At 47.1% G+C, this 23,815-nt stretch overlaps 1 protein-coding gene across 5 annotated transcripts in view; it reads left to right on the top strand.

Moving 5' to 3' along the window:
- MAG (myelin associated glycoprotein) overlaps nucleotides 1-23,815 on the top strand; it is a 97,179-nt gene extending 73,364 nt beyond the window's left edge. For 2 of the 5 annotated variants that reach the window (XM_060257829.1, XM_060257828.1), the window contains 9 exons: nucleotides 2,179-2,262; nucleotides 4,107-4,475; nucleotides 8,342-8,638; nucleotides 9,184-9,441; nucleotides 11,314-11,574; nucleotides 12,773-13,060; nucleotides 15,171-15,267; nucleotides 16,543-16,642; nucleotides 23,026-23,815. In XM_060257829.1, coding sequence (XP_060113812.1) covers nucleotides 2,214-2,262; nucleotides 4,107-4,475; nucleotides 8,342-8,638; nucleotides 9,184-9,441; nucleotides 11,314-11,574; nucleotides 12,773-13,060; nucleotides 15,171-15,267; nucleotides 16,543-16,642; nucleotides 23,026-23,181 — 1,875 coding nt within the window. In that variant the 5' untranslated portion in view covers nucleotides 2,179-2,213 and the 3' untranslated portion in view covers nucleotides 23,182-23,815. Of the gene's footprint in view, nucleotides 1-2,178; nucleotides 2,263-4,106; nucleotides 4,476-8,341; nucleotides 8,639-9,183; nucleotides 9,442-11,313; nucleotides 11,575-12,772; nucleotides 13,061-15,170; nucleotides 15,268-16,542; nucleotides 16,643-19,476; nucleotides 19,519-23,025 lie in introns of all 5 variants that reach the window. The other 3 variants (XM_060257830.1, XM_060257831.1, XM_060257832.1) reach the window with 3 other exon arrangements.

Genomic DNA, 23,815 nt, shown 5'->3' with positions numbered 1-23,815 from the left:
TTTTTCTTTTTGTTCTTTGTTTAGGTTTATTTTTTTTTCATTATCTTTCACTGTATAAAAATCCTTTTAAAATGCATGTATTAAAAAAAGATGAAGCCGGGGGAGGGATGGTTGTGATGAGTATGACCTTTGGTGAGTCACTGCTCACTTTGTCACTTCTTGGTCCACCAAAGCCAGTATTGTCTTCTCAGACTGGCAGCGGCTCTCCAGGGTCTCAGACTGAGGCCTTCCGCTTCACTCATGACCTGGTCCTTTTAACTGGAGATGACGGGGACTGAACCTGCTGGGACCCTCTGCATGCCCAGCAGATGTCCCCCCAGTAAGCCACATGGGAACATACATGAAGCTGCCTTCTGCTGAATCAGCCTTTAGTCCATCAAGGTCAGTACGGTCGACTCAGACTGCAGTGGCTCCCCAGGGTCCGTGTAACATTCCCCTTCAAAAATGCTGGTTTTAGTGAGGCTTTCACATGAGGTCCATTTTGACTAGGGCAGCATTTTGGTCTTTTTCTATTTTATTCCTCTGGTGAGCTGCTTTGGGTACTTTATTCAGCATGTTTTCCCCACAAATGCCTTAGGAAATCCTTAGGAAAGCTTAGCTGCTCGACAGGCTCCTTATAAAGGCCGCTCCTTTGCCACCTCTAGACTGAGGCTCAGTCCTTAATCGTGGTCTAGTGGTGTTTTTCTCCACCAAATGGCGCAGAACCAGGCATTTTGGCCCTGGCCCTGACCTGGTGGAATCAGCTCCCTATGGAGATCTGGGCCCTACCTGGCTTGTTAGCCTTTTGTAGGGCCTGTAAAATGGAGCTTTTCCACCAGGCTTTTGGATGAGGCGGCGGGCATCTACTTGTTAGATCGGTTGACCTCCCCTGCAGTACCATACTACTATACCATCCTGTACTACTAATAACAAGTTATTATAATTGATTTTATTGTGATTTTATTGTAATTTACTGTGATTTTACTATTATCTATATTGATGTACTCTGCCCTGAACGGAGAGAATGGGCGGAATATAAATAAACTAATAATAATAAACTAATCATAATAATTGGCCCGTGGTTGAACAATCACTTTTGAATCCACCCTGTTCCTCCACTATGATGTTCTCTCTGCCTATCCAACTCTATCGCTTCCAATACAAATTCCTGGCAAATGATTTGCCCATCACGCCGAGCAAGCTGATTGGATAGTAATTGAAAGGGTTGGTGCTTACCCACTTTCTTATATATTGAGATGATAACAGCCATGCCCCAGTTGCTAAGAATCTCAGCAGTTTGATTGATCTAAGCCAGGGGTGCCCAAATTGCGGCTCAGGAGCCACATGTGGTTCTTTCACACATACTGTGTAGCTCTAAAAGCCTCAACCACCCCATCAGCTGGATTGGAGAAGGCATTTCTCTCTTTAAATCACTTCTCCAAGCAAAACCTGCCTACAGCTTGGAGAATACATTTAAAGTTGCTTTCTTCCCACCTCTCCCTCCCCCCTCTCCATCTTCCTTCCTTCCTTCCTTCCTTCCTTCCTTCCTTCCTTCCTTCCTTCCTTCCTTCCTTCCTTCCTTCCTTCCTTCCTTCCTTCCTCCCTCCCTCCCTCCCTCCCTCCCTCCCTTCCCCCCTTCCCTTCCCTTCCCTTCCCTTCCCTTCCCTTCCCTTCCCTGCCCTGCCTGCTTCTCTCAAACATCTGATGTTTATTCTATGTGGTCCTTACATTAAGTAAGTTTGATCTAAGCAAAAAGGGTTGCTAAGACAGGTGCCACAAGTCAATATCCGATATAATCAACTCTGGTGGGATCAAATTGCTCCCTGGGGGCCTTCCCTTACCTCAGATGGGCTACAAACCTTTTAATTTCTGAAACCAACACGGGGAGGTAAATTTCCCATACTGACAGGAGGGCAAGACACCAGGGTAGGCTCTGCATCATAAAGCGCAAAGAAGTGGATCTCCCAGGTATTTGTGGAATTCTCCTAGGATAGTTTCGGGGCATCAAAATGTAAATCTCCAGAAACTAATCTTCAAAAGAGAGAGGAATCTTTAAGTTTGGCGACCTGGTTCAGTTGAAGCCGGGCCGTGTTGAGTGCTTCTCTCTTTTTTTTTTCTGGACTTGGTCCTTCCTTGTTCCCAAGAGTCCAGTGGTTCTTTTTGCTTCAACTCAAACCTGCCTCTCATTCTGTCCCACAGGTCCATCTTCTCACCATTCTTCATAAGTCTGCAACATGAAGGTCTTTTACAGGACTCTCCCGGTCTTCTGGATGCTACTGAAAGGTATTTATTTAGATCTTTATACCGCGCTTTTTATTCCTGCAGGGGCCCAAAGTAATGTACCAAGTTTTCCTGCTTTACCCTCCCCTCCTCAACTTTCACACAATCACTCTGTGAGGTAGGTTAGGCTGAGAGTGCATGACAGGCCCTGATAAGGTTGCCAATCCTCAGTTCGGGATTGTACTACTAATCCCCTGATTTGGAGGCCCTCCCCCTGCTTCAGGGTCATCAGAAAGTCGGGGGGGGGGAATGTCTGCTGGCACTCCATTATACTCTATGGAGATCGATTCCCATAGGGTATAATGGAGAATTGATCCAAGGGTATCTGGGCCTCGGGGGGCTGTTTTTTGAGGTAGAGGCACCAAATTTTCAGCATAGTATCCGTTGCTTCTCCTGAAATCCCCCCCCAAAAAAAAGTTTCAAAAAAGATTGGACCAGGGGGTCCAATTCTATGAGCCTCCTAAGAAAGTGCCCCTATCCTTTATTATTTCCAAATGGAGAGAAGGCATTTAAAAGGCGTGTGGTCCCTTTAAATGTGATGGCCAGAACTCCCTTTGGAATTCAGTCATGCTTGTAACACCCTTGCTTCTGGCTCCACCCTCAAAGTCTCCCGGCTCCACCCCCAAAGTCCCCAATATTTCTTGAGTCAGACCTGGCAACTCTACAGGCCTAAGATCACCCAGCAAGCTTCTATGGCTGTAATGTACTGAGAACCGAGACGGTTTGAAGGCAACATAGTTTAATCAGAGGTACATCACAAGAGAGAGAACACGCGGGCCGGGCCCCGCTTATATACATTACCCAGAACAGCCCCCTCATCCGACCAGGCCAATCCTGGTCGATCAAACTTCCCGCCACAGATCTTGATGGGCGGGGCGTTAGGCGAGCTCCATCCAGGGACCCAGGGGTCGCCTTCAGTAGCGATCGCCATGCGGCCTGGTCACTTATGTTCAATACATAACACTGGCAGAGTGGGAATTTGAACCTGGGTCTCCCAGATGTGGAATGCAAAATCCCTCTGCTAATTCTCCCTGCTCTGCCTGCATAGTTTGTATACTATAAGCGTTCCCACCAGTTCTGTTACAACTGCGCTGCCACCACCCATGTTTGTCCTGCATTACGAGGGGCCCAACAAGCTGAATGTAGTAGTCTCCTTGTGTTATAATCCACCAGATGTCTAACAACTGCCTTGAATTGCATTCTCAAGTTTTGAGCAAAAAACGGGCCTTTGGTAGAACCACTGTACAGATTGGGTGGCTACATGTCACTCATTGGATCATGGATTTTGCAGACTAGGAGAGTGAATGTTTTAACCAGTAGTAACCAGGGCTTCTTTTTTTGTAGCAAGAACTCCTTTGCACATTAGGCTGCACTCCCCTGATGTAGCCAATCCTCCAAGAGCTTACAGTAGACCCTGTAAGAAGAGTCCTGTAAGCTCTTGGAGGATTGGCTACATCAGGGGTGTGTGGTCTAATATGCAAAGGAGTTCTTGCTACAAAAATAGTCCTGGTCAGGGGTGGAATTCTAGCTGGAGCTCCTTTGCATATTAGGCCACATACCCCTGATGTAGCCAATCCTCCAAGTGCTTACAAGGCTCATTTTTGTAAGCTCTTGGAGGATTGGCTACATCAGGGGTGTATGGTCTAATATGCAAAGGAGCTCCTGCTAGAATTCCACCCCTGGCCGCGATAGTAACGTAAAATAAAGTATACATTGCAAGGCCAAACAAAGAGGAATGACTACAGAGAAAGGAACAGACTTCTGGATAGGAAAAGGCTGAAGACAAATCGGAGTTTCCTACCCAGTCCTACCAATTCCTGTCATCTCTCCCCTTCTCTTTTCCAAAGGGGTTCTAGCTGGGCCATGGAGTGCCTGGATGCCAGAGAACATTGCTGCCTTCGAGGGCACCTGCGTGGTCATCCCCTGCCGCTTCAACTACCCTGAAGAGCTGCGCCCATCGGTCGTGCATGGCATCTGGTACTTCAACAGCCCTTACCCCAAAAACTACCCTCCAGTGGTCTACAAGTCCCGCACCAACATTGTCCACGAGAGCTACGTCGGGCGCACCCGGCTGCTGGGAGACCTGAACACTCGCAACTGCACTCTGCAGATCACCCGCCTCAGCCCGGAGCTGACTGGCAAATATTACTTCCGCGGAGACCTGGGCGGCTACAATCAGTACACCTACTCGGAGCATTGCAACCTTGAGATTATCAGTGAGTACTGGGGAAGCAGGTGACATTGCCGGCTGATGTAGGCTTGCCAATCCCCAAGTCCCAGCGGGAGTTCTTCCGCTTTCCCAGGCTCCTTCCCGCCCCCAGTCAGCCCCGCCCCCAGAGGACCATGTGCCTTTGCACCTCGCAGGCTTCAGTCTCCGATTGAAAGGAGATGGTGTGTCTGTGTTGCTGTGAAGAAGTTGGCAGCAACTCGTGAGTAGAGAGGCCAATCCCCTGCTTCAGACTCACCAGAAAGGGGGTGTTGGGGGGGAACGACTGCTGAGCACTTCATTATTCCCTGTGTGGAGACTGATTCTCATAGGGTATAATGGGGAATTGATCTGGAGGTTTCGGGGGCTCTGGGGGAGCTGTTTTTTGAGGTAGAGGCACCAAATTTTCACTATAGTATCTAGTGCCTCTCCCCAAAGTACCCCCCAAGTTTCAAAACGATTGGACCAGGGGGGTCCAATTCTATGAGCCCCAAAAGAAGGTGCCCCTTTCCTTCATTATTTCCTATAGAAGGAAGACATTTTAAAAGGTGTGCTATCCCTTTAAATGTGATGGCCTGAACTCTCTTGGAGTTCAGTTATGCTTGTCACACCCTTGTTCCTGGCTCCACCCCCAAATTCCCCAGATATTTCTTGAATTGGACTTGGCAACCCTAGGCTGATGCCATTCTGTGACTGACTTCCTGCCTATGCTCCACCTAGGCTTCCCAATCCCCAGGTCCCAGAGGGGGATCCCCCGGTTTTACAGGCTTCCCCCCTCCCCCAGCCAGCTGGCCGGCAGGGGAAGCCCCGCCCCCACAACCATCATGCACCTCCATGAACGATTCCCATAGAGAATGATGGGGAATTGATTCTCGGGTATCAGGGGGCTCTGGGGGGGGCTGTTTTTTGAGATAGAGGCACCAAATTTTCAGTATAGCATCTAGTGCCTCTCCCCAAAATACCTCCCAAGTTTCAAAAAGATTGGACCAGGGGGTCCGGTTCTATGAACCCCAAAAGAAGGTGCCCCTATCCTTCATTATTTCCTATGGAAGGAAGGCATTTAAAAAGATGTGCAGTCCCTTTAAATGTGATGGCCAGAACTCCCTTGAAGTGCAATTATGCTTGTCACACCCTTGCTTTTGGCTCCGCCCCCAATGTCTCCTGGCTCCACCCCCAAAGTCTCCTGACTCCACCCCCAAAGTCCCCAGATATTTCTTGAATTGGACTTGGCAACCCTAGCTCCACCTGGCCTCGCTGATGGGACTTGGGAGTTAAGAGAAGAGGGAGCATTCAGCTTTATCTGAACCAAGGAATAGTGTGAGGCTGCTCAATGAAGTAAGAACGCCGCCTAGAACGCTGAACCCATGAAGCTGCCTTATCCTGAATGAAATCACTCAGGGCTTTTTTGTAGCAGAAACTCCTTTGCATATTAGGCCACACACCCCTGATGTAGCCAATCCTCCAAGAGCTTCCAGGGCTCTTAGTACAGGGCCTACTGTAAGCTCCAGGAGGATTGGCTACATCAGGAGGGTGTGGCCTAATATGCAAAAGAGTTCCTGCTACAAAAAAAGCCCTGAGATCACTGATCTATCAAGAGCTATATTGTCTGCTCTGACCAGCAGAGGCTCTACAGGCAGAGGTCTTTCACAATATCTACCATCAAATAACTGAGTTTACTTAGGAGCTTGGAACAAAGTAGGAGTCCAGTAGCACCTTTAAGACCAACAAAGTTTTATTCAGAATCTAAGCCGCCCTGAGCCTGCTTCGGCGGGGAGGGCGGGATACAAATAAAAATTATTATTATTATTATTATTATTATTATTATTATTATTATTATTATTAAGCTTTCGTATGCATGCATACTTCATCAGACGAGGGGATGTTATACAGTGAGCTGAAATACATAAAGCCAGTGGGTTAAGAGCGTAAACTGATACAAAGTTAGGATCACATGGCAAAATAGTGTAATACATTGGAAGACTATTTGGTCTGGATAGCATTTGCGTGGGAAACCAATAAAAGGTTTAAAAAGTTGCTCGTTAGTTGCTCTTGTTACAAGTCTAGATAAAACAAAAGGACATGTATTTCCTAGTGATGTTCTTGTCCACCTAATTTACTTTTTAACGTGCAACATATATTATAAACATCATTCTATACATTATAAACATCATTACAGTTTGCCATTAGATAAAAAAAATACATTAAAATATAGTGGAAAATGGGTTAAGTATATGTACCATCAAACTGCTTATAATTGCGGCCAGGGAAGTTTGTAACCTGAAACCCCCAGATCTGTCCATACTGTTGGAATGTTAGCAGATTGAGAAAAAGTATTGGTCCGGCGTGATTCTTAGGCCCCGTTCAGACACACAGTATAATCAGATGTCGCTGCTGTTTCCTTCCGGATTTAAAGTGGCTGATCAGACAGCAACATCTACCTCCCGGTATTAACTCGTGGTAGCCCCCCCCCCAATCCTTCTCAGAATCGGATTATTTTGTTACCTGCTCCTTTGTGGCGTTTTTTGAGTTCTCCAGTTTCACCTCGTAGTTTTCTCCATCTGGATAGTTCTGCTGCGATATTAACCAACTTCTGGATGTCTGAAGGCTTCCCCAGAGCAAAAGGAGCCTCAGACATCCGGTTTACAGTTGCCATTTTTTTTTATTACTTAGTAATATGTGCATAACTGTATAACCACATAATGTTTTTACCTATGCGCAAGTGCATGTGCGCATATGTGCATATGCATAATGTGCACATGTGCATAATAATGGAGAAAAAAAGAACTGCATGCTGCCCTCGTGTGGACGGCAGAACACGGTTTCACTGCGGAGTGATTCGAATTGCAGTATGGCAGTCTGATCGATAATATCTGGAACAAAGATATTTGGAACAGAACCGGGTCAGTTTAACATGAACTCAACACGCTGTGTGAACAGGGCCTTAGGTTGCCATCTCATAGTGTCATCTCTATTATTTTTTTGATTGGAAATTGTATGTTTTTAATGTGATTGATGTAAATGTATGTTGTAACCCACCCAAACCCCGTTCACAGGGAGGGAGGGCTAGAAATTAAATTAATAACAACAATAATAATACCTTTCTTGCAAGGAAGTTTGTCCTCTGTGAGACCCAGTTTGGCGTAGAGCAGGGTTGGCCAAATGGTGGCTTTGGAGCCACATGTGGCTCTTTAACACATATTGAGTGGCTCTTGAAACCCCCACTGCCCTCTCAGCTGGCTTGGAGAAGGCATTTCTCTCTTTAAATTACTTATCCAAGCCAAACCAGGTGGCAGCTTGGAGAATGCATTTAAAGCTAAAGTTGCTTTCTTCCCACCTCTCTCCCTCCATCCCTCCATCTATTTGCCTGCCTTCCTTCCATCTGACATTCATGTCTTGCATCTGTCAAACTTCTGATGTCTATTCTATGTGGCTCTTACATTAAGCAAGTATGGCCACTTCTGGTGTAGAGATTAAGAACAGCAGATTCTAATCTGGAGAACCGGTTTGATTCCCCACTCATCCACATAAAGCCAGCTGGGTGACCTTGGGTCAGTCACAGTTCTCTCAGAGCTCTCAGCTCCTCGTACCTCACAGGGTTCCTGCTGTGGGGAGAGGAAGGGAAGGTGATTCTGAGACTCCTTTGGGTAGTGAAGGGTGGGGTATAAAACCCAACTCCTCCTCCCTCCAAACTTCTCATTGACAAAAGTTCCTTTAAAACTCTTAGGGATTCCTCAGGAGAAAGATTATAATGGTGGATGAGTTTTCAGAGAGAGGTGGTTAGTTAGTCGTAGTCAGTGACTTAGACCCCCTAAAAGGGGTGAAAGTACAGGTGGTTAGAGAAATGCCTATTTCCTTATCGTGCCTTTATCCCCACAGACAAACCCACCATCGTGACCCCTCCAGAAGTGGTGGAAGGATCTGAGGTCGAGCTGCGTTGCATGGTGCCCGACAACTGCCCTGAGATGAAACCCATCATCTCGTGGACAAATCACGAGGGTTTAGCTCAGTATTCAGTCTACGGGCAGGTGGAGGAGGAAGGTGGCACCTGGTCTCTCATTTCCATGCTCAAGTTCCTACCTTCGCGTGAGAACAACCATCAGGAGTTGGGCTGCAAGGTCAACTACGCCAACACCACCTTCGAGTTTGATTCTTTCTCCATTCTAGATGTCAAATGTGAGTTCATGTTGCTAAGCGACTGTCACCAAGGCAACCTACCACCCTGGTGCTGGAAACCTCATCTAAAGCATGTTGTTCAGTGATTCCCCAGTGCCACTGTAATCCTCAGTGTGGTACCCTTGGGCACCATAATACACCCCAATGGGTTCCCTGGTGCCCAACTAGTTTTCCCAGCCCTCTCTTTCTTAAAGCCCCTGGCTATCATCCAACTTGCTGGGTCAGGAAGTGCTTCAGAAGACCCGAGCAGGTATCATCTTTACATTTCCAGGGAACATCCATTCAGAAACATCTGCCCCCATCAACAGAAGAATGGTTTCAAACCTGCCAGTGCTTTGTAGCTGCTCCTTCGTGGCAGCCATTTTAAGTTGGTACCCATTACCCTTTCTCAAAAGTCCAGAAGTGCCTATGGTCTTAACAAGGCTGAGTAACTCTGGTCTAGTTCGTCCCTTTGCTAATTTTAAAAGCAAGTTTCTAGCTCTAATGGCTGCAGTAAGAAACCGGACAATCTATCCAGCGCTGACCTCTTTTGCTTTCCTCTGTAGATGTACCCCGTATCGTGCAAGCAAATGCCTCCACAGAGGTAATACAGGGCTCACCAGTGGTAATGGTGTGTGCTGTGGACAGTAACCCCCTGGCACTGATCTCATGGCTCAGGGAAGATGACATTCTGTACGAAGAGGTTGGTGGGAGCCTAACGCTTCGTCTGGAAAACGTAACCTACCTACAGGACGGCATCTACACTTGTGTGGCTGAGAACATCTATGGGAAGGAGAACCATTCGATGGCCTTGACCGTGATGTGTGAGTGGCTAGCCTCTGAGCATTGAGAGGGTGGGGATCTGATTCTTGGAAGAGAAATAGGGTTGGGGGACCAAGATGCTGATTGTGTGGGATTAGAACTCTAGCACCTTTGCAGTAAGGTTGCCAGGTCTGACTCAAGAAATATCTGGGGACTTTGGGGGTGGAGACAGGAGCAAGGGTGTGGCAAGCACAACTGAACTCCAAAGGGAGTTCTGACCATCACATGTAAAGGGACCACGCTTCTTTTAAATGCCTTCCCACCATTTGGAAATGATGAAGGGTAGGGGCACTTCCTTTTGGGGCTCACAGAATTGGACCCCCTGGTTCAATCTTTTTGGAAATTGGAGGGTGTTTTAAGGAGAAGCATTGGATGCTATGCTGAAAACTTGGTGCATCTAGCTCAAAAAAACTACCCCCCCCAACGCCCCAGATACTTGCAGTTCAATTCTCCATTATACCCTATGGGAACCAGTCTCCGTAGGGAATAATGGAGTGCCCAGCAGACATTTCCCTCCCCCCCCCGGCTTTCGGATAACCCTGAAGCGGGGGGAGGGCCTCCAAACTGGGGGATCCCCTGCCCTCTTCTGTTGATGGGGGATTGACAACCCTACTTTACAGAGTGATCAAACTGGCTGGATATCAATGTGGAATGAGCTTCCTAGGATGGCTGTATAAATCTCCTTTGGGAGGGTATTTTGAATGGGGTTGACTCTGAAACAATGTTTGGGATTGGCTTCTGCTCTGCTCAGGCCAGGGCTTGAAAAAGCCAGGAATCCAGTCATTTTGGAAAAGCCAGAAGCGCAGTCATTTTGTCGTACCAACATTCCAGAATCGAGGCCTCTAGGATCACATAAGTGATGCTATCAGGAACTCCTTTACATATTAGGCCACACACCCTGATGTAGCCAATTCTTACAGGGCCTACTGTAAGCTCTCGGGGGATTGGCTACATCAGGGCCTAATATGGAAAGGATAATATGTGGCCTAATATGCAAAGGAGCTCCTGCTACAAAGAAAGCCCTGGATGCCATTGATGTGTAGACATATAATGCAAAGCCTGCCATGGTCTGAAGGAATCCAAAGGGGTGCTAAAACTCTCCTCATGCTGTTCCATTTTGCAGGGTGTAAATACAACATTGGTCAGGGCAGGCCCACAGCCAGAAAATCTTTGGTGAGGGGGGACCACAGAATAAAATTTTGGACGGAGGGGCCTCCCCTCTCACGGCCTCCGCTCTCTCTTGCGCCGCTTCTCTGGCAACCCCCACCCCCTCTGTGCGCGCCTCTCCCTCCCTTCCTCCCTCCCTCCCCGTGAAGCGCCAGCTCCTCCTGGGGCTCTTTCCAGGCCGCCCCTCACGCTGATTTTGCCAATCATGTGAAAAGCCATGTGGGGAGGCCAGTGCTCCTCTGCCGGCCCTCCAGTGCTCTCCGGAGCTTTAGCACTGGGACTACGGCGAAAGGAAGCACCAGCAACCTACAAGAGCGCCCGTTGCCTCTGCTGCTTCCTCCCTTCCTCCCTCTCCGGATTGGAGCACCGGCCTTCCCGTGTGGCTTTTCCCATGATCGGTGGGCGGGGGGCTGGAAAGAGCCCCAGGAGGAGCCAGCATTTCACAGGGTGGGGAGGAGGAAGGGAGGGGGAGGCGCCGTGCGGAGGGGAATGGGGATCACAAGAGCGGCAGGGAGTTCAGGGGCCACCAGGAGGGGCCACACTAGTCAAAGGAGGGGTTCAATGGAGGGGTCGTGTCCCCCCACCCCGTGGCTACGGGCCTGGGTCAGGGAGTCTTCTGAAAATGTTTTAAAATTTTGGGATTCGTCTTTGCATTGCCATTAAGGTAAAAGATGCACGTTTCCCTTGACCTTTTCTTCCCTCTTCAGATGCCCCTTGGAAGCCCGTAGTGAATGTGTCGGTGATAGCTGTTGAGGGAGATCCTTTGACCATCCTGTGCAGCACGCAGAGCAACCCAGAGCCGATCATCACCATCTTCAAGGAGAAGAAGGTCATGAAGACCGTGGTCTACAGTAGCCAGCTGGCTCTGGAGTTCTCATCCGTGACACACGAGGATGACGGCGAATACTGGTGCATTGCTGAGAACCAGTTTGGCCAAACTGGCAGTGCTTTCAATCTGACCATTGAATGTGAGCATAGATCTTAAGGGGTTCGTTTGAATACCAAAGGCATTTAAAGCAAGTTGAACAATAAAGAGAGAGACAGAGAGAGAGAGAGCATCAGGGCATGTGCAGAATGCCACTGCTTGATTACGCATGGAGCTGTATGCCTCTCCACCTCGTCTTCCTTTCTCTGTGGCTTCTGGAGCAACAGGGATTTGCAGAGGTGGACAGTCCATCACATCAGCATTGCTGCTTCGCCATGGGACAATCCTTACTGTTCCTGTGCATACACTCGCTCTTAATACTAATACTGAATCCAGACTCAATTGTCTATGAGTAGAAGGAAACTTTCCTGCCCATCCCCTCCCATTGTAGGCCACTGATCTCCACAAAATGCTGCTTCTTGGAGACAGAGGACCCTGGCGAACAACAGGGGGAGGGTATGAAGTGGGAGGTGGGAGGGATCAGTAGGAATTGCTAATTTAATCTGGTTTCCACCCAGTACGTCAAAAGAGAATGTATACCATGTTGCTGTGCAACTGCAACTGAGCTGCGATTGCATTTAAAAAAAAAAATACCGGCACTGACAATACTAGCCTATGCAGAGATACTCCCATCTAAATCTATTGGTAATCAGTAAATTTAGACTGGAGTAACTCTGCATAGGATTGTGCCGTTAATGACTGAACACTCCATGCATCTGATGAAGTGGAATATGAATCACATAAGCTTGTGCTGAAATCAAATGTATGTAGTATTGAAAGCAGTAGTCCCCAATGTGATGCTGTGGGTACCACGGCAGCCACAAACACCTTTCCTGGAACTGGTCAAATGTTTTTAGAAAATGGGTGTGGCAAGGGGGTGCTTTTGCCCAGCAAGGTTTCTGATTGGCCACTGGAGATCTGATTGGCAGATTTTTAAAAAACATTGCTTTTGGCAGCAGCTGTCACCACAGCACAAGGGTCTTCAATGCATGGCTGAAGGTAAGCTGTGGAAGCCATTTTATGGCTGGCTCTGGCTCCTGAAACAGCTACTTTGTGGCTGCCATTCTGTGACTGCCCCCACCATGCTGTGTCAGAATTCCAAAGGTGCCCACAGGCTCAAGAATATTGGGGACCCTTGCTTTAAGGTACCCATAAGATTCCTGTTTAATTTTACTATAACAGACTAATGATGCTATCTTGTTGGAATCGTTCCATTTCTCTTTTTCCTCCCTGTCCTTTAGTTGCCCCCCTTATCCTCCCGGAATCCAAGTGCACGGCTGCCCGGGACACAGTGCAGTGCATCTGCGCAGCAAAATCAAACCCAGAAGCTGTGATCATCTTTAAGCTGCCCACCCGCAACGTGACAGTAAACGAGACCGACCGGGAGTTTGTGTACTCACAGAAAACCGGCTACACCATCACCAGCATCCTGACCCTGCGGGGGGAAGTGGACTCTCAGCTGTATATCGTCTGCTCCGCCAGGAACCTGTACGGCACCAAGGACCAGCAGCTCCAGTTCCACCACTCCAGTGAGAGCCCCCGCTGGCAAAAGTCCCACTTGTCTATTATAGCTTTGTTCCTCAACCAGGTGGTCCACAGGTCCCAACGAGCTGGTGGTGGCAACTCACTAATCGGTCCTCTGTTAGTTTGGTGTAGTGGTTAAGGGTGGCACATTCTAATCTGGAGAACCGGGTTTGATTCCCCACTCCTACGCAATGAGTCAGCTAGGTGTCCTTGGACCAATTACAGTTGTCTCAGAGCTCTCTTGGCCCAAAATATGTCTAGCTTGTCACCTAGTGGTGCACAATGCTAAAAGAGCTAGAACTTCCAGCTGCCAGACAATCTTAAGATCTCTTCTTCCTCCTTCTTTCCTGTTTCTACGGCCTCTTACTGCGGTTGTGTTCCTGGCCATCATGTCTCATTGTTCAGCTGTTTTCATCCACAGCTTTCCCCACATTCCATAAACAGTGAAAGAAACACCTCTTAGCTGGCAATTCCAGTTAAAGGATCTCAAGAATCAAGTACAGGGGGAAGACCTTTCTTGGGTTCAAGACCACGGAACCCTGCTGCCAGTCAGAATAACTAATGTTGAATTGTGTTGCCCAAAGGTCTGATTCATATAAGGCAGCTTTACATATTTATTCAAATGCTGCTTTTCTCCCTGCTGGGAACCCAAACTGCCTTATACTGTCATTTTGCTATATCCTCACAAGAACCAGCCTTTGAAATAGGTGAGGCCCAAGGTCACCCAGCAAACTCCCATCACTGAGTGGGGATTCCAACCAGGGTCCTCCAGATCCTTTCCCAAGACTAATCATAACACCATGCCAGCTAATTCCTATGGTTATATGATGCAGGAAGTTCCAAAGGAAGCCCCTACAACAGGGGTGTCAAACATGTGGCCTGGGCGCCGAATAAGGCCCCAGAGGGCTCCTGCCAGGCCCCCGAGCAACTGACTGTCATCTGCTTCCTTTTCCCTCTCTCTTGCTCCCTTCTGCATCCCAGCTTGTTTTGCCAAGCTTGCTCAATTGCACAGGAGCTACAAAGCAAAGCCTCTATTTTTCTCCACTGGCTGAGGTTCCTCCCTTGGAGAGAAAGTGGGGGGAGGCAGAGCTTCCTTTGCCAGGCTCTCTCAATCACACAACAGAGCTACTGAGCCAAGCTTCCTTCTATTGGCTGAGGCTTCTTCTCCTTCTGGTCCCCTGGGGAAGGAATGAAGGAGCCAGAGTTTCCTTTGCCCAGTTCCCTGGATCCCATGGGAGAAATACAAAGAAAACACCTTTAAGACCAACAAGTGCTAATGTTTTAAGCATGTTTTAGTATAAGTTTTAAAAAAATCTTTAATTGTGTTTGTCTGTGTCCTTTATAAAGTTTTTATCTCTGCTACTTAATCTTAAATAGGAATACGGCCCTGTCCGACAAGGTCTCATTTATGTTAAATCTGGTCTTCGTAACAAATGAGTTTGACACCCCGCCCTATAGGGTTTGTTCCTTTATAAGAAAAGAGCACAAGTGACCCAGATATGCAAGTTGAGAGTGAAGGGGAGCAATAAATTTAAAACCATACCTGCTCCCTCCAAAAAAATACACAGTGAATGCGTACCGCTATTCCCAGCACATTACCATTGAAGCTCTCCAGTCCTGAATGAGAGTTGTACCCTTTTAAGCCCACTGAATGTCATAGGTTTAGAACTGGGTACCTCTGCCTAGGAGTGGACTCTGGGCTTTGCAGCGAATTTGAAGGGGAAAAATTTCAGTGCGTTCTTTCCTGTTTCCAAACCATTTTTTTCCAGCATGCGCTATAGAGCATAGCCATCAGCCATCAATGCTAATTAAAGAAACATCAGAATGAGCATCTTCAGCTGCCTCCAGAAAAGGCAGCTGACCACCAATACCTCTTAATGTGCAAGCAGGTTCTAGAGAAGATGCCATGCACACTCATACTAATAAGCAAAACTTGACAAAACGGCACCAGCATTAGACTTGGCTAGATATTTCCTTGTCAAAGCTCAAACACCCGCCTTGCTTATTCCTTGGCTATGCTCTAAATCCCGTCCTGGCTTTTTCCTGTCTCTTCCTCTGCAGAATCACAAAAGCATCATTGCAAATCCCACACATGTGTCTCCTTGTCTTTTTCAGACAGTCTGATGTGGGCAAAAGTCGGACCAGTGGGAGCAGTTGTAGCTTTCGCAATCCTCATAGCCGTAGTGTGTTACGTCAGCCAGACCAGGAAAAAGTAAGTTAGCGTCATGGTTGAGGTTGTCAGGGTCTCTACCAACAGCTGGGGTGGGCGGGTGTGGGGATCAGAGCAGGGCTTTTTTTGTAGCAGGAACTCTTTTGCATATAAGGCCACACCCCTTTTATGTAGCCAACTCTCCAAGAGCTTACAGGGCTCTTCTTACAGGGCCTACTGTAAGCTCTTGGAGGATTGGCTACATCGAGGGGTGTGGCCTAATATGCAAAGGAGTTCCTGGCAATGTGTGGATCTCATTCCAGCAAAGGCTGGACTGAGGCCTTCAGTACTCAAGCAAGGAGGTGGGAATTCAAGGCCTGCCTCCCTGGAGTAGAGTACTGACAGTTGCCTGGTTACAGCAGTGGGATAGGGCTGTGGCTCAGTGGCACAGCATTTGCCAGGCATGCAGAAGGTCCCAGGTTGAATCCCCAGATCAAAGAGTAGGTGGTATGAAAGACCTCTGCCTGAGCCCTTGGAGAGCCGCTGCCAGTCAGAGTGGACAATACTAACCTCGATACACCAATACTTTGACTCTGCAGAAGACAACCATGTACATGTTCCACACGGCAGGCTGCAACCCAAGGTTTCACATTCAGCTATCACGCAAAAACTGTCCTTAAGCTTCCTCAGTCCAGGTTTGGCAGGAATAACCTGCTTATTTAGAAACTGATAAGTGTGCATGCGTTTATCCAAAAAAGACAGATACTTCAGATCACTTTCAGAACATCCAGGCAGTTGTAGATTCCAGCATCTCTTTCTCTTCATACAAGATCGATTAGTCCTTTGCTTACGCCCTTAGTGAAATTTTACAGCTCAATCCACAATCCAATTATGTGGAAGTAATTGGTTTTGAAATTATTTTAGTCCCGCCAGCAGTTGCTGAATACTAACAAAAAAAGCAATCGAACCTTGAATTATCTGCCCATCGTTGACTGCCGAATGAGGTTCTTCAAGAAAGATGGGTGAACGGGAAATAATTAGGGATTTGTAAACAAGAGCGCAATTTGACCATTAATCCTAATTGCAGACTGCCAAAATTGCCACCAGGCCTCCATTACGAATGGATGCTGATCAAAGCCTGCTGTTATATAAGCCATCAGTTTAATAATTAAACAGCTGACTAATTATTGATCACCCAAGATTGCAAATTGAAAGCTCATGTCAAGTAGATGAGGCACGTGGGTGTCTGGCTAAGGACATCGAAGGTACAGCTTGTGACCAAAAGTATCCACTGGCCACGATTCCCTTTTGTGACCAGAACCTTTTTTTCATTCCCAGGAAAAACATGAATCAAAGTTCAAGCTTCATGCAGACAGAAAACCCTCCCGTCATCTACAGCGGAGACTACAAGACTCCAGGCAACCTGGAGAAATCAGAGGTACTGATGAAAGGAATGATAGGCAAAGTAGAAATTCAATAGGCTGGAAACTAGAAAGAGAGGGCAATAGCATGGTGTATTGATTAGAGTGTCAGTCTCAGATCGGGTAAAGCCATGGTTCAAATTCCCACTCTGCCATGGAAGCATGTGGATGACCCTGAGCCAGTTACTTGCCCTCGCCACCTAAACTACCTCGCTGGAGTGTTGTGAGGTTAAAAAGGAGAAAGATGTTATAAGCTGCTTTTGAGTCCCCATTGGGAAGAAAAGCACGGCAGAAATCTCAGAATAAATGAAATAAACAGTATTTACCCCGTATGAGCTATAAAGACCCAATCCCTGCCTATGACACATGACACAGTTCAAAAGACCTCCCCCCCCTCTCACCCCAAGCCCCTTCAGTCAAATTTTGAGATTAGGATGACAAGCTTAAACCTGAGTTTCGGAGAGGAGTCAAAACCATTTTCGAGCTGCCGGGGATTCCTGTGTTCCCACAAACATGGCTTTTACAGAGAAAAGGGAGATGAGCTTAGGGGAGGTGCAGCAAGGTCAAGGGACAGAACTCAGAGGAGAATCAGAGGGCAGATAAGTTCTTTTGCTTTTAGTAACTGGGCTGCAGAGAGAATCCAGCATTGCCTCCCTCACAGTGGCTCAGTCTTGCCATTACACAAAATACTGGTTTTGCACTAACCATCATTTAGAAGTTTCAGAGGGGAGTGATGTTGGTGTTTACGGAAGAACAGCGATTGTCAAGTCCAGTAGCAATAATATCTTGAGGATCAAAGCTGCCTTTGTTAGATACGTCAAGGGAGCTTTGACTCTCAAAAGTTTGTTCTCCGAAATTCTTGTTGGACTCCAAGCTGCTACTGGACTCAAGTCCATCATTTAGAGCAAAACCATGGTTACAGTTGCTACCCGTAACGGTAAACCATGGTTTAGATTGGCTAGTCTGGTGTTCTTCTGCATCTGCTCATCACTGCATGCTCTACCTATGGTTCATCAATAGAGACACTGTCCCAAACCATCACTAACACCAAGTGTGGTTGCCAAACCCGCTTCAGGCCATGGTTTCTGACCCTGGCTTGGTGAACGATGGCAAACCAGGGCTTGTGCATTGGGGACAGCCTGCCAAACCAGAGTTTGGTTTCCTTAACTGTGATTTCAGGTGGTGTCTCAGTTGAACCAAAACTGGGAACAACTGTAGCAAGCAATATTTTCATTATTTATGGATTGCACTTATCCATAGCTCCTTTTCCAAAGAACTCCCAAGTTCATCATTTCAATCTCTCATTTGGACAGTACAGGGCCAGATCTGGATGACTAATAGTGGGGAAATGGTTAGAATGCTGGGCTAGGGCAACCCAGGTTCAAATCCCAAATCTGCCATAGAACTTGCTGGATGAACAAGTTCAGGTCAATCTCTCCCAGTCAAACTCAAGATAAAACCGGGAGAGTGGAGAACTATGGAAGGTGGTCCAGGATCCTTGGAGGATCACAAGAAGCTGCCTTCTTTTGATTGAGCCCATTGGTCTGTTGAGATCGCCTTTGATTGGCCCTGACCTGGAGAGCCCAGGCAAGCTTGATCTTGTCAGTTCTCGGAAGCTAATCAGGGCCAACTATGGCAGATCTCCAAGGAATACCAGGACTGGGATGCAGAGGCAGGAAGTATACAAGCCACCTCTCTGAAACATCCTAGCCCTACGAGGGGTCACCACAAGTCACCATGACTTCTAGGCATGTAAGCACACACACAAACAAATACTAACAAAAAAAATTCCTCTAACTGGCAGCAGCTTTCCAGGAGCTCAGGCTTAGGTCATTCCCATCACCTACTACCTGAACTAGAGACGTTGAGGAGGACTGAACCTGGTCCCTTCTGCATGCATAAGTATGTCCTGCTACTGAGCCGGACGCCCTTCCCAAATAATGGGATTAAAATGTATGGACAGATCTGGCTGCGATCACACACACTAAATAATGCACTTTCAATCTTCTTCCCAACTGGATTTTGCCAGTCCACACAGTAAAATCCAGCTGGAAAGTACATTGAAAGTGGATTGAAAGTGCATTATTTAGTGTGTGTGATCACAGCCTCTGTCGGGTTTCTCCCACTGAATTGTGTCCTGTGCTTTCAGTCTAAGCTTTGAGTCTCGTGCCTTCTGAGTTTTAATGGCTCAGCAGCACTTTTCAAAGCTAGGGTTGCCAGGTGCCTCAGAGATGACAGTGGGGGGGGGGCAACCTGGAAGTGATGTAAGCACTTCGGTGAAGTTGGGTGGGGGACACTGGTTTTGGGGCAAAACTCTATGGTAAAATCAGCCTCAAACCATAGAGTTTTGTCCAAAAACCAGAGCATCACACACGCACACACCAACATCACTGATGCAGGCACATTGTGTTTATTTAATGAAATGTTGCCTCCAGGGCAGAAAGTTTCCTCCTGCTGGCCACTGGCCAGCAGCAGGCAAGAGCCCACAAAAGCAGGGGATTCCCCCACCCCCAACTGGAGAATGGCAATCCTATAATCAAAGCTGAGCAGTTGCCCACATTACCCAGCAATAAGGAGGTTTCCCACCTTGGGGGGCAATCTCCCCATGAAGCTGCTGCAGCTAAGTCTTCAGCAGCTGGTTCCAGATTACACACCAGGGCTTGCCCAAGACCCAAGAAGGAAAATCCATACAAGAATTCTCTTGGTGCTTCATGGATTTATCAGGCTTTCTCCCTTTTGGTTGCCCCAAATCTACCACTATCCCTTGCCTCATAGCAGGACTGGTTCTAGGACCAGCCGGGATATCCTTTCCCACTCAGGTCACTAGTGACTGCTCTTCCTTTTCTGATAGTCTAAGGAGATCTGCTCCCTGGAGAGCCACTGACCCGGGCAGGTAAGTACAGACTCCCCTTTCAGTGTGTCACCTTGTCGTCCCATTTCTGTGTATGTGACATCTGGGTCTGGGAAATGGAAGCTTTCGCATGTCATGCTTGCCCTCCTTTCCCCTTTAGCTTTCCTAAGTAATGAGGAATCCACTGCAACCTTTTACAGAAGCAGTCTCCGATCCTGTGGATTGATTTGGAATGCTGAAGACAGGGAGTTGGTGCCTCTACAAAATGGCTGCCATAGAGGAAGGACCAATTATAAAATGGCTGCCATGGGCTGCTGAGGCCAACTGAAGAATATTGGGAAGCTTGCTAGCCTATGATGGGGCAGTTATTTCCAACCAGGAGCTCCTGAAAGACACAAAGAAGAACCTCCTGGTTCTTCTGAAACTCATCCTGCTCCAAAGAGAGGGAGGAAAGCCAGGATTCACCGTCAGTTTGGGGGGAGAGCTGTTTTGACAAAGCAGCAAATGGACACTGGGAAACCCATCAGTGAGCACCATGCTTGGGATCACTGTTTTACAGTGTCCTGAAGAAGCACTAGAGGCTTATGGCATCTTTGTGATAAAAGCATGTTTATGTTGGGCAGATGGGATAAAAGGGACAGAAGCAAGCAACAGGCAGGCAGTTCTAGTCTCCAAAGAAACTTCAGCACACTGGAATTGGGTTTCCACCAGCCATATAAAGAGTGATTCTGTTGTGCAGCGCTCTTTCTCAGTTTGAGTCACGTGCTTGGCAAGCAGTTGTTTCAGGTGTTTGGAATGGCCAAGTGCACATCGGAGTAGTCCCATACGAGGTCAAAGTTTGCCCATCCCAGCAAAGGGAGGCTTTACAGAATAGGGTAAACTCAGCTCAAAATAGCAGTCCTTCCCAGCAGTTGTCAGCTAGCTAGAACAGCGGTCTTCCACGGAGACCCACTCAGATTCAAGCATGTGGCAAGAAAGCATGTGCCATCAGAGTCAGATGACAGGAAAAGGAGGAGCCAGGGTTGTTGCATCTCCCACATCTGGAATGTAAATGTGATAACAGCTGCCTTGGTTTATGTACGTTTCCCTTTGGACACAACCTCCTTCCCTAGTCAGTCCTCCATTAACAATATTCATCACAGTACAAGAAAGGCTCCAAAGTGGCTTTCAGTGTTGTGTGAAAATGTCCATCTCGGTTGCTTTTGTCAAAGCGATACATCTGCAATGGCTTTTGCAGCAAAATCAAAGCAAGCTTTTGTGGCTGAGTCTCTACCTGTGTGTGTCCTTCCCAGGTGCTGTCATGGTGTTTTTTCATCATTGTGGGTTTTTTTTTTTAATGAAATCCTCCAAAGAAGATTCTCTTATGCCTCTCAGACTTGGCTCAACCATTCCAGCAACCCAAGTGTTTAGGATTAACGGGATTTTTTTAAAGTGGCACTAGTAAAACAATATAAATATTCAGCTCAGGATCTCTTACGATGTTGAAAATGAAGTTGGGGCAGAACGCTTGGATTGCTGGGATGCTGTGAAAATAATAGACAAGAAAAGCAGCTCCACCAGTAGCCATTAGCCGTGGTGGCTAAATGGAAATCCTATGTTTAGGGTAGGGTACTATTGGCAGAGGGGTGAGAATAGGGATAAAGTTTGTGCCTTCCTTGGAAGCCCTACTGGGGTGTTCGGTGGGCCACAAAGAGAGGCAGGATGCTGGGCTGGATGGACTTTTGCCTGATTCAGTAGGGCTTTTCTTATAAAGGAGAGGAAATGTTCTCATCTTGAAACTCTAGGCATACTGAAGTTCTATATCTCTGCCAGTGTCAGGGCTTAGATCTAGGCCCAGGGCTTTTTTTGTAGCAGGAATTCCTTTGCATATTAGGCCACACACCCCTGATGCAGCCAGTCCTCCTGGAGCTTACAGTAGGCCCAGTACTAAGAGCCCTGTAAGCTCTTGGTGGATTGGCTACATCAGGGGTGTGTGGCCTAATATGCAAAGGAGTTCCTGCTACACAAAAAACCCTGGATCTAGCCTTGGTTTTTAATGCCAGTGCTCAGCTCTGGAATATTACAATCGACAAAGTGCCCCTGAGTAAGGGCAGGATACAATTCCTTCAGAACTGAGGATTTGGAGAGAAAGTCTTCCGGTTTGATGGATAGTGTTTCCAGGCAGACTTCAGCATCCCCCGCCCTTTAGAGTAGCTAATTCCCTTGAAACGCAAAATAAATGGAAAGCCCATTTGGGGAATTGTAGTAATTGAAATTATACATTCAGCAGAAATTATGCAAGAAAAGTTGCTATGAATCATATTTCTTCAGGCAGCAGGTGAGGGGTATATGCTTGAATGCTCCTTTATGAAATTAAAAAAAAAATCCCTGCATCTAAAAAAACAATTATCTATCTGTAAGAAGTTTTTAGAAAAGTTCAGACTAGTGGTTCCCCCCCCGCCCCAGCCTGGAATGGTGTGGTCCACAAAAGGGATAATTGCTTAATTCAGGTGAATATATAAACTAACCAAAAGTGAATGATAGTTCTTGAGGTTCAGTAGGGTTACCAGATGTCCTCTTTTTTGTGTGTGCCAGTCCTCTTTTGGGCTCTTTTTTAAAAAAAAAACTGATGAAAATGTCCTCTTTTTGAATTGGAAGGTTAGACTATTCCTTGTTAGTGGCAATTAGCACAGCTTAAACAGTAGGGGTATTTAAAATGAGATTTGTCATAGTGATCACTTGAAGTAGTCAGTCAGATGTCCTCGGTCCTCTTCTTCAGATGTCCTTTGGAGATAGCTATTGCTTCCCATTCATTGCCATTCTCTTCCACAGGATCTCTTCCCCTCCACCCCTGGTTTTTCAGCACTAAAGTGGACAAAACCAGTTTTGTGTAGTGGTTAATTGCACACTCTTATCTGGTTTGATTCTCCACTCTTTCAGTTGCAGCTGCTGGAATGGCCTTGAGTCAGCCATAGCTCTCATAGGAGTTGTCCTTGAAAGGGCAGCTGCTATAAGAGCTCTCTCAGCCCTACCTAGCTCACAGGGTGTCTGTTGTGGGAGGGGGGGAAGGTAAAAGAGATTGTGACCACTCTGAGATTCAGAGTGTGGGGTGGGATATAAATTCAATATCTTCTTCATATAGCCCAGGATGGAGCAGACCAATAATCAAGGTCTTTGGATCATTAAAAAAAAATAATCAAAGGCATTGGAGGGGTCCTAATCCAGACTGGGGGCCACAGCACACAGGAGGAAATGTTAACCCTCCCCCCCAGGCTATCTTCCCAGCCCCATGGAGCACAAATTGTAGTACTGGGATGGGGAGGATATCTACAACAGGAAAACAACATAGAGGGAAGGTTGACCTCCCTTTCAACCATGTGGTGGCCCTGATCCATCTCTGCACACCAACCCATAGCTGATTTCTTTACAAAAGCAAACTATCTACTCATGAAGGCAGATGGTTCGTTTGAGCTTCATGACCCAGGGTTTCATCCCCGCTGCAGTAAATCCCACAGATTAAAGGTCTTTTGGGGGGCCCTTGTTGACATCTTCTCTGTTCCGCTTCTGTAGTACGGACGACACCCAGGAAGTGACAAACGGCTCCTGAACAAGCGTGAGGACCTGGGCATTGACTACGCCAACATAGACTTCACCAAACTGTCCACCAAGGATAGCTACACCCTGACGGAAGAGCTGGCTGAATACGCTGAGATCCGAGTCAAGTGAGATTTGTCCCCTCACAACAGTGGCAGCTCCCACGGAACCCCAACCATTGGAACTGTAGTAGTCTAATGACACCCCTCGCCAAGCCAGCTGGCCCAGCTAACCCTATTGGTCCTCCTGAGATGAGCCTGCTCCATTCGGCTTCATCTGTAAACATATGTCATGATGCTCCTGCTTTAAGAACCCCAGGGGTTGTTTCTGTTCCCTTCACGATACATACTGAAGATCACTTTAATATATATTTATGCATGCCCCTTAGTTGCCCACTTTTCAATATATTATTTCAGCCACGCAGTCAGGGTGGTTATGAAATTGTAATAGGACAGCGGTACTCCACTTTTGCAATCTGTACCAATTTCTCCAGTCTACATTTCCCTAATCCACATTTGTAAGGAATGGAAAGCTGTCATTGTTCCCAGTTAATGCTGAAGAGATTAATGAAACCAGAATAACAGAGTCATTTGTAGAATCTATGTACCCCTCTCATTCCACTCAAGAGTACCTTAATGGTGTGTGCATGTGGATTTGGTGGATCTCTGTTGGCACTCACAGGGCTGGTTCTAGCACAAACCATGCCAATCACTACCTGCTGCAGATCTGTGGTCTCATCAGATCTTGAAAGGTCCATTTTACATTC

This window comes from Heteronotia binoei, chromosome 17 (genome assembly GCF_032191835.1).
Source record: "Heteronotia binoei isolate CCM8104 ecotype False Entrance Well chromosome 17, APGP_CSIRO_Hbin_v1, whole genome shotgun sequence".
Classification (NCBI taxonomy): Eukaryota; Metazoa; Chordata; class Lepidosauria; order Squamata; family Gekkonidae; genus Heteronotia; species Heteronotia binoei.
This window is presented reverse-complemented; position numbering and strand designations above follow the sequence as displayed.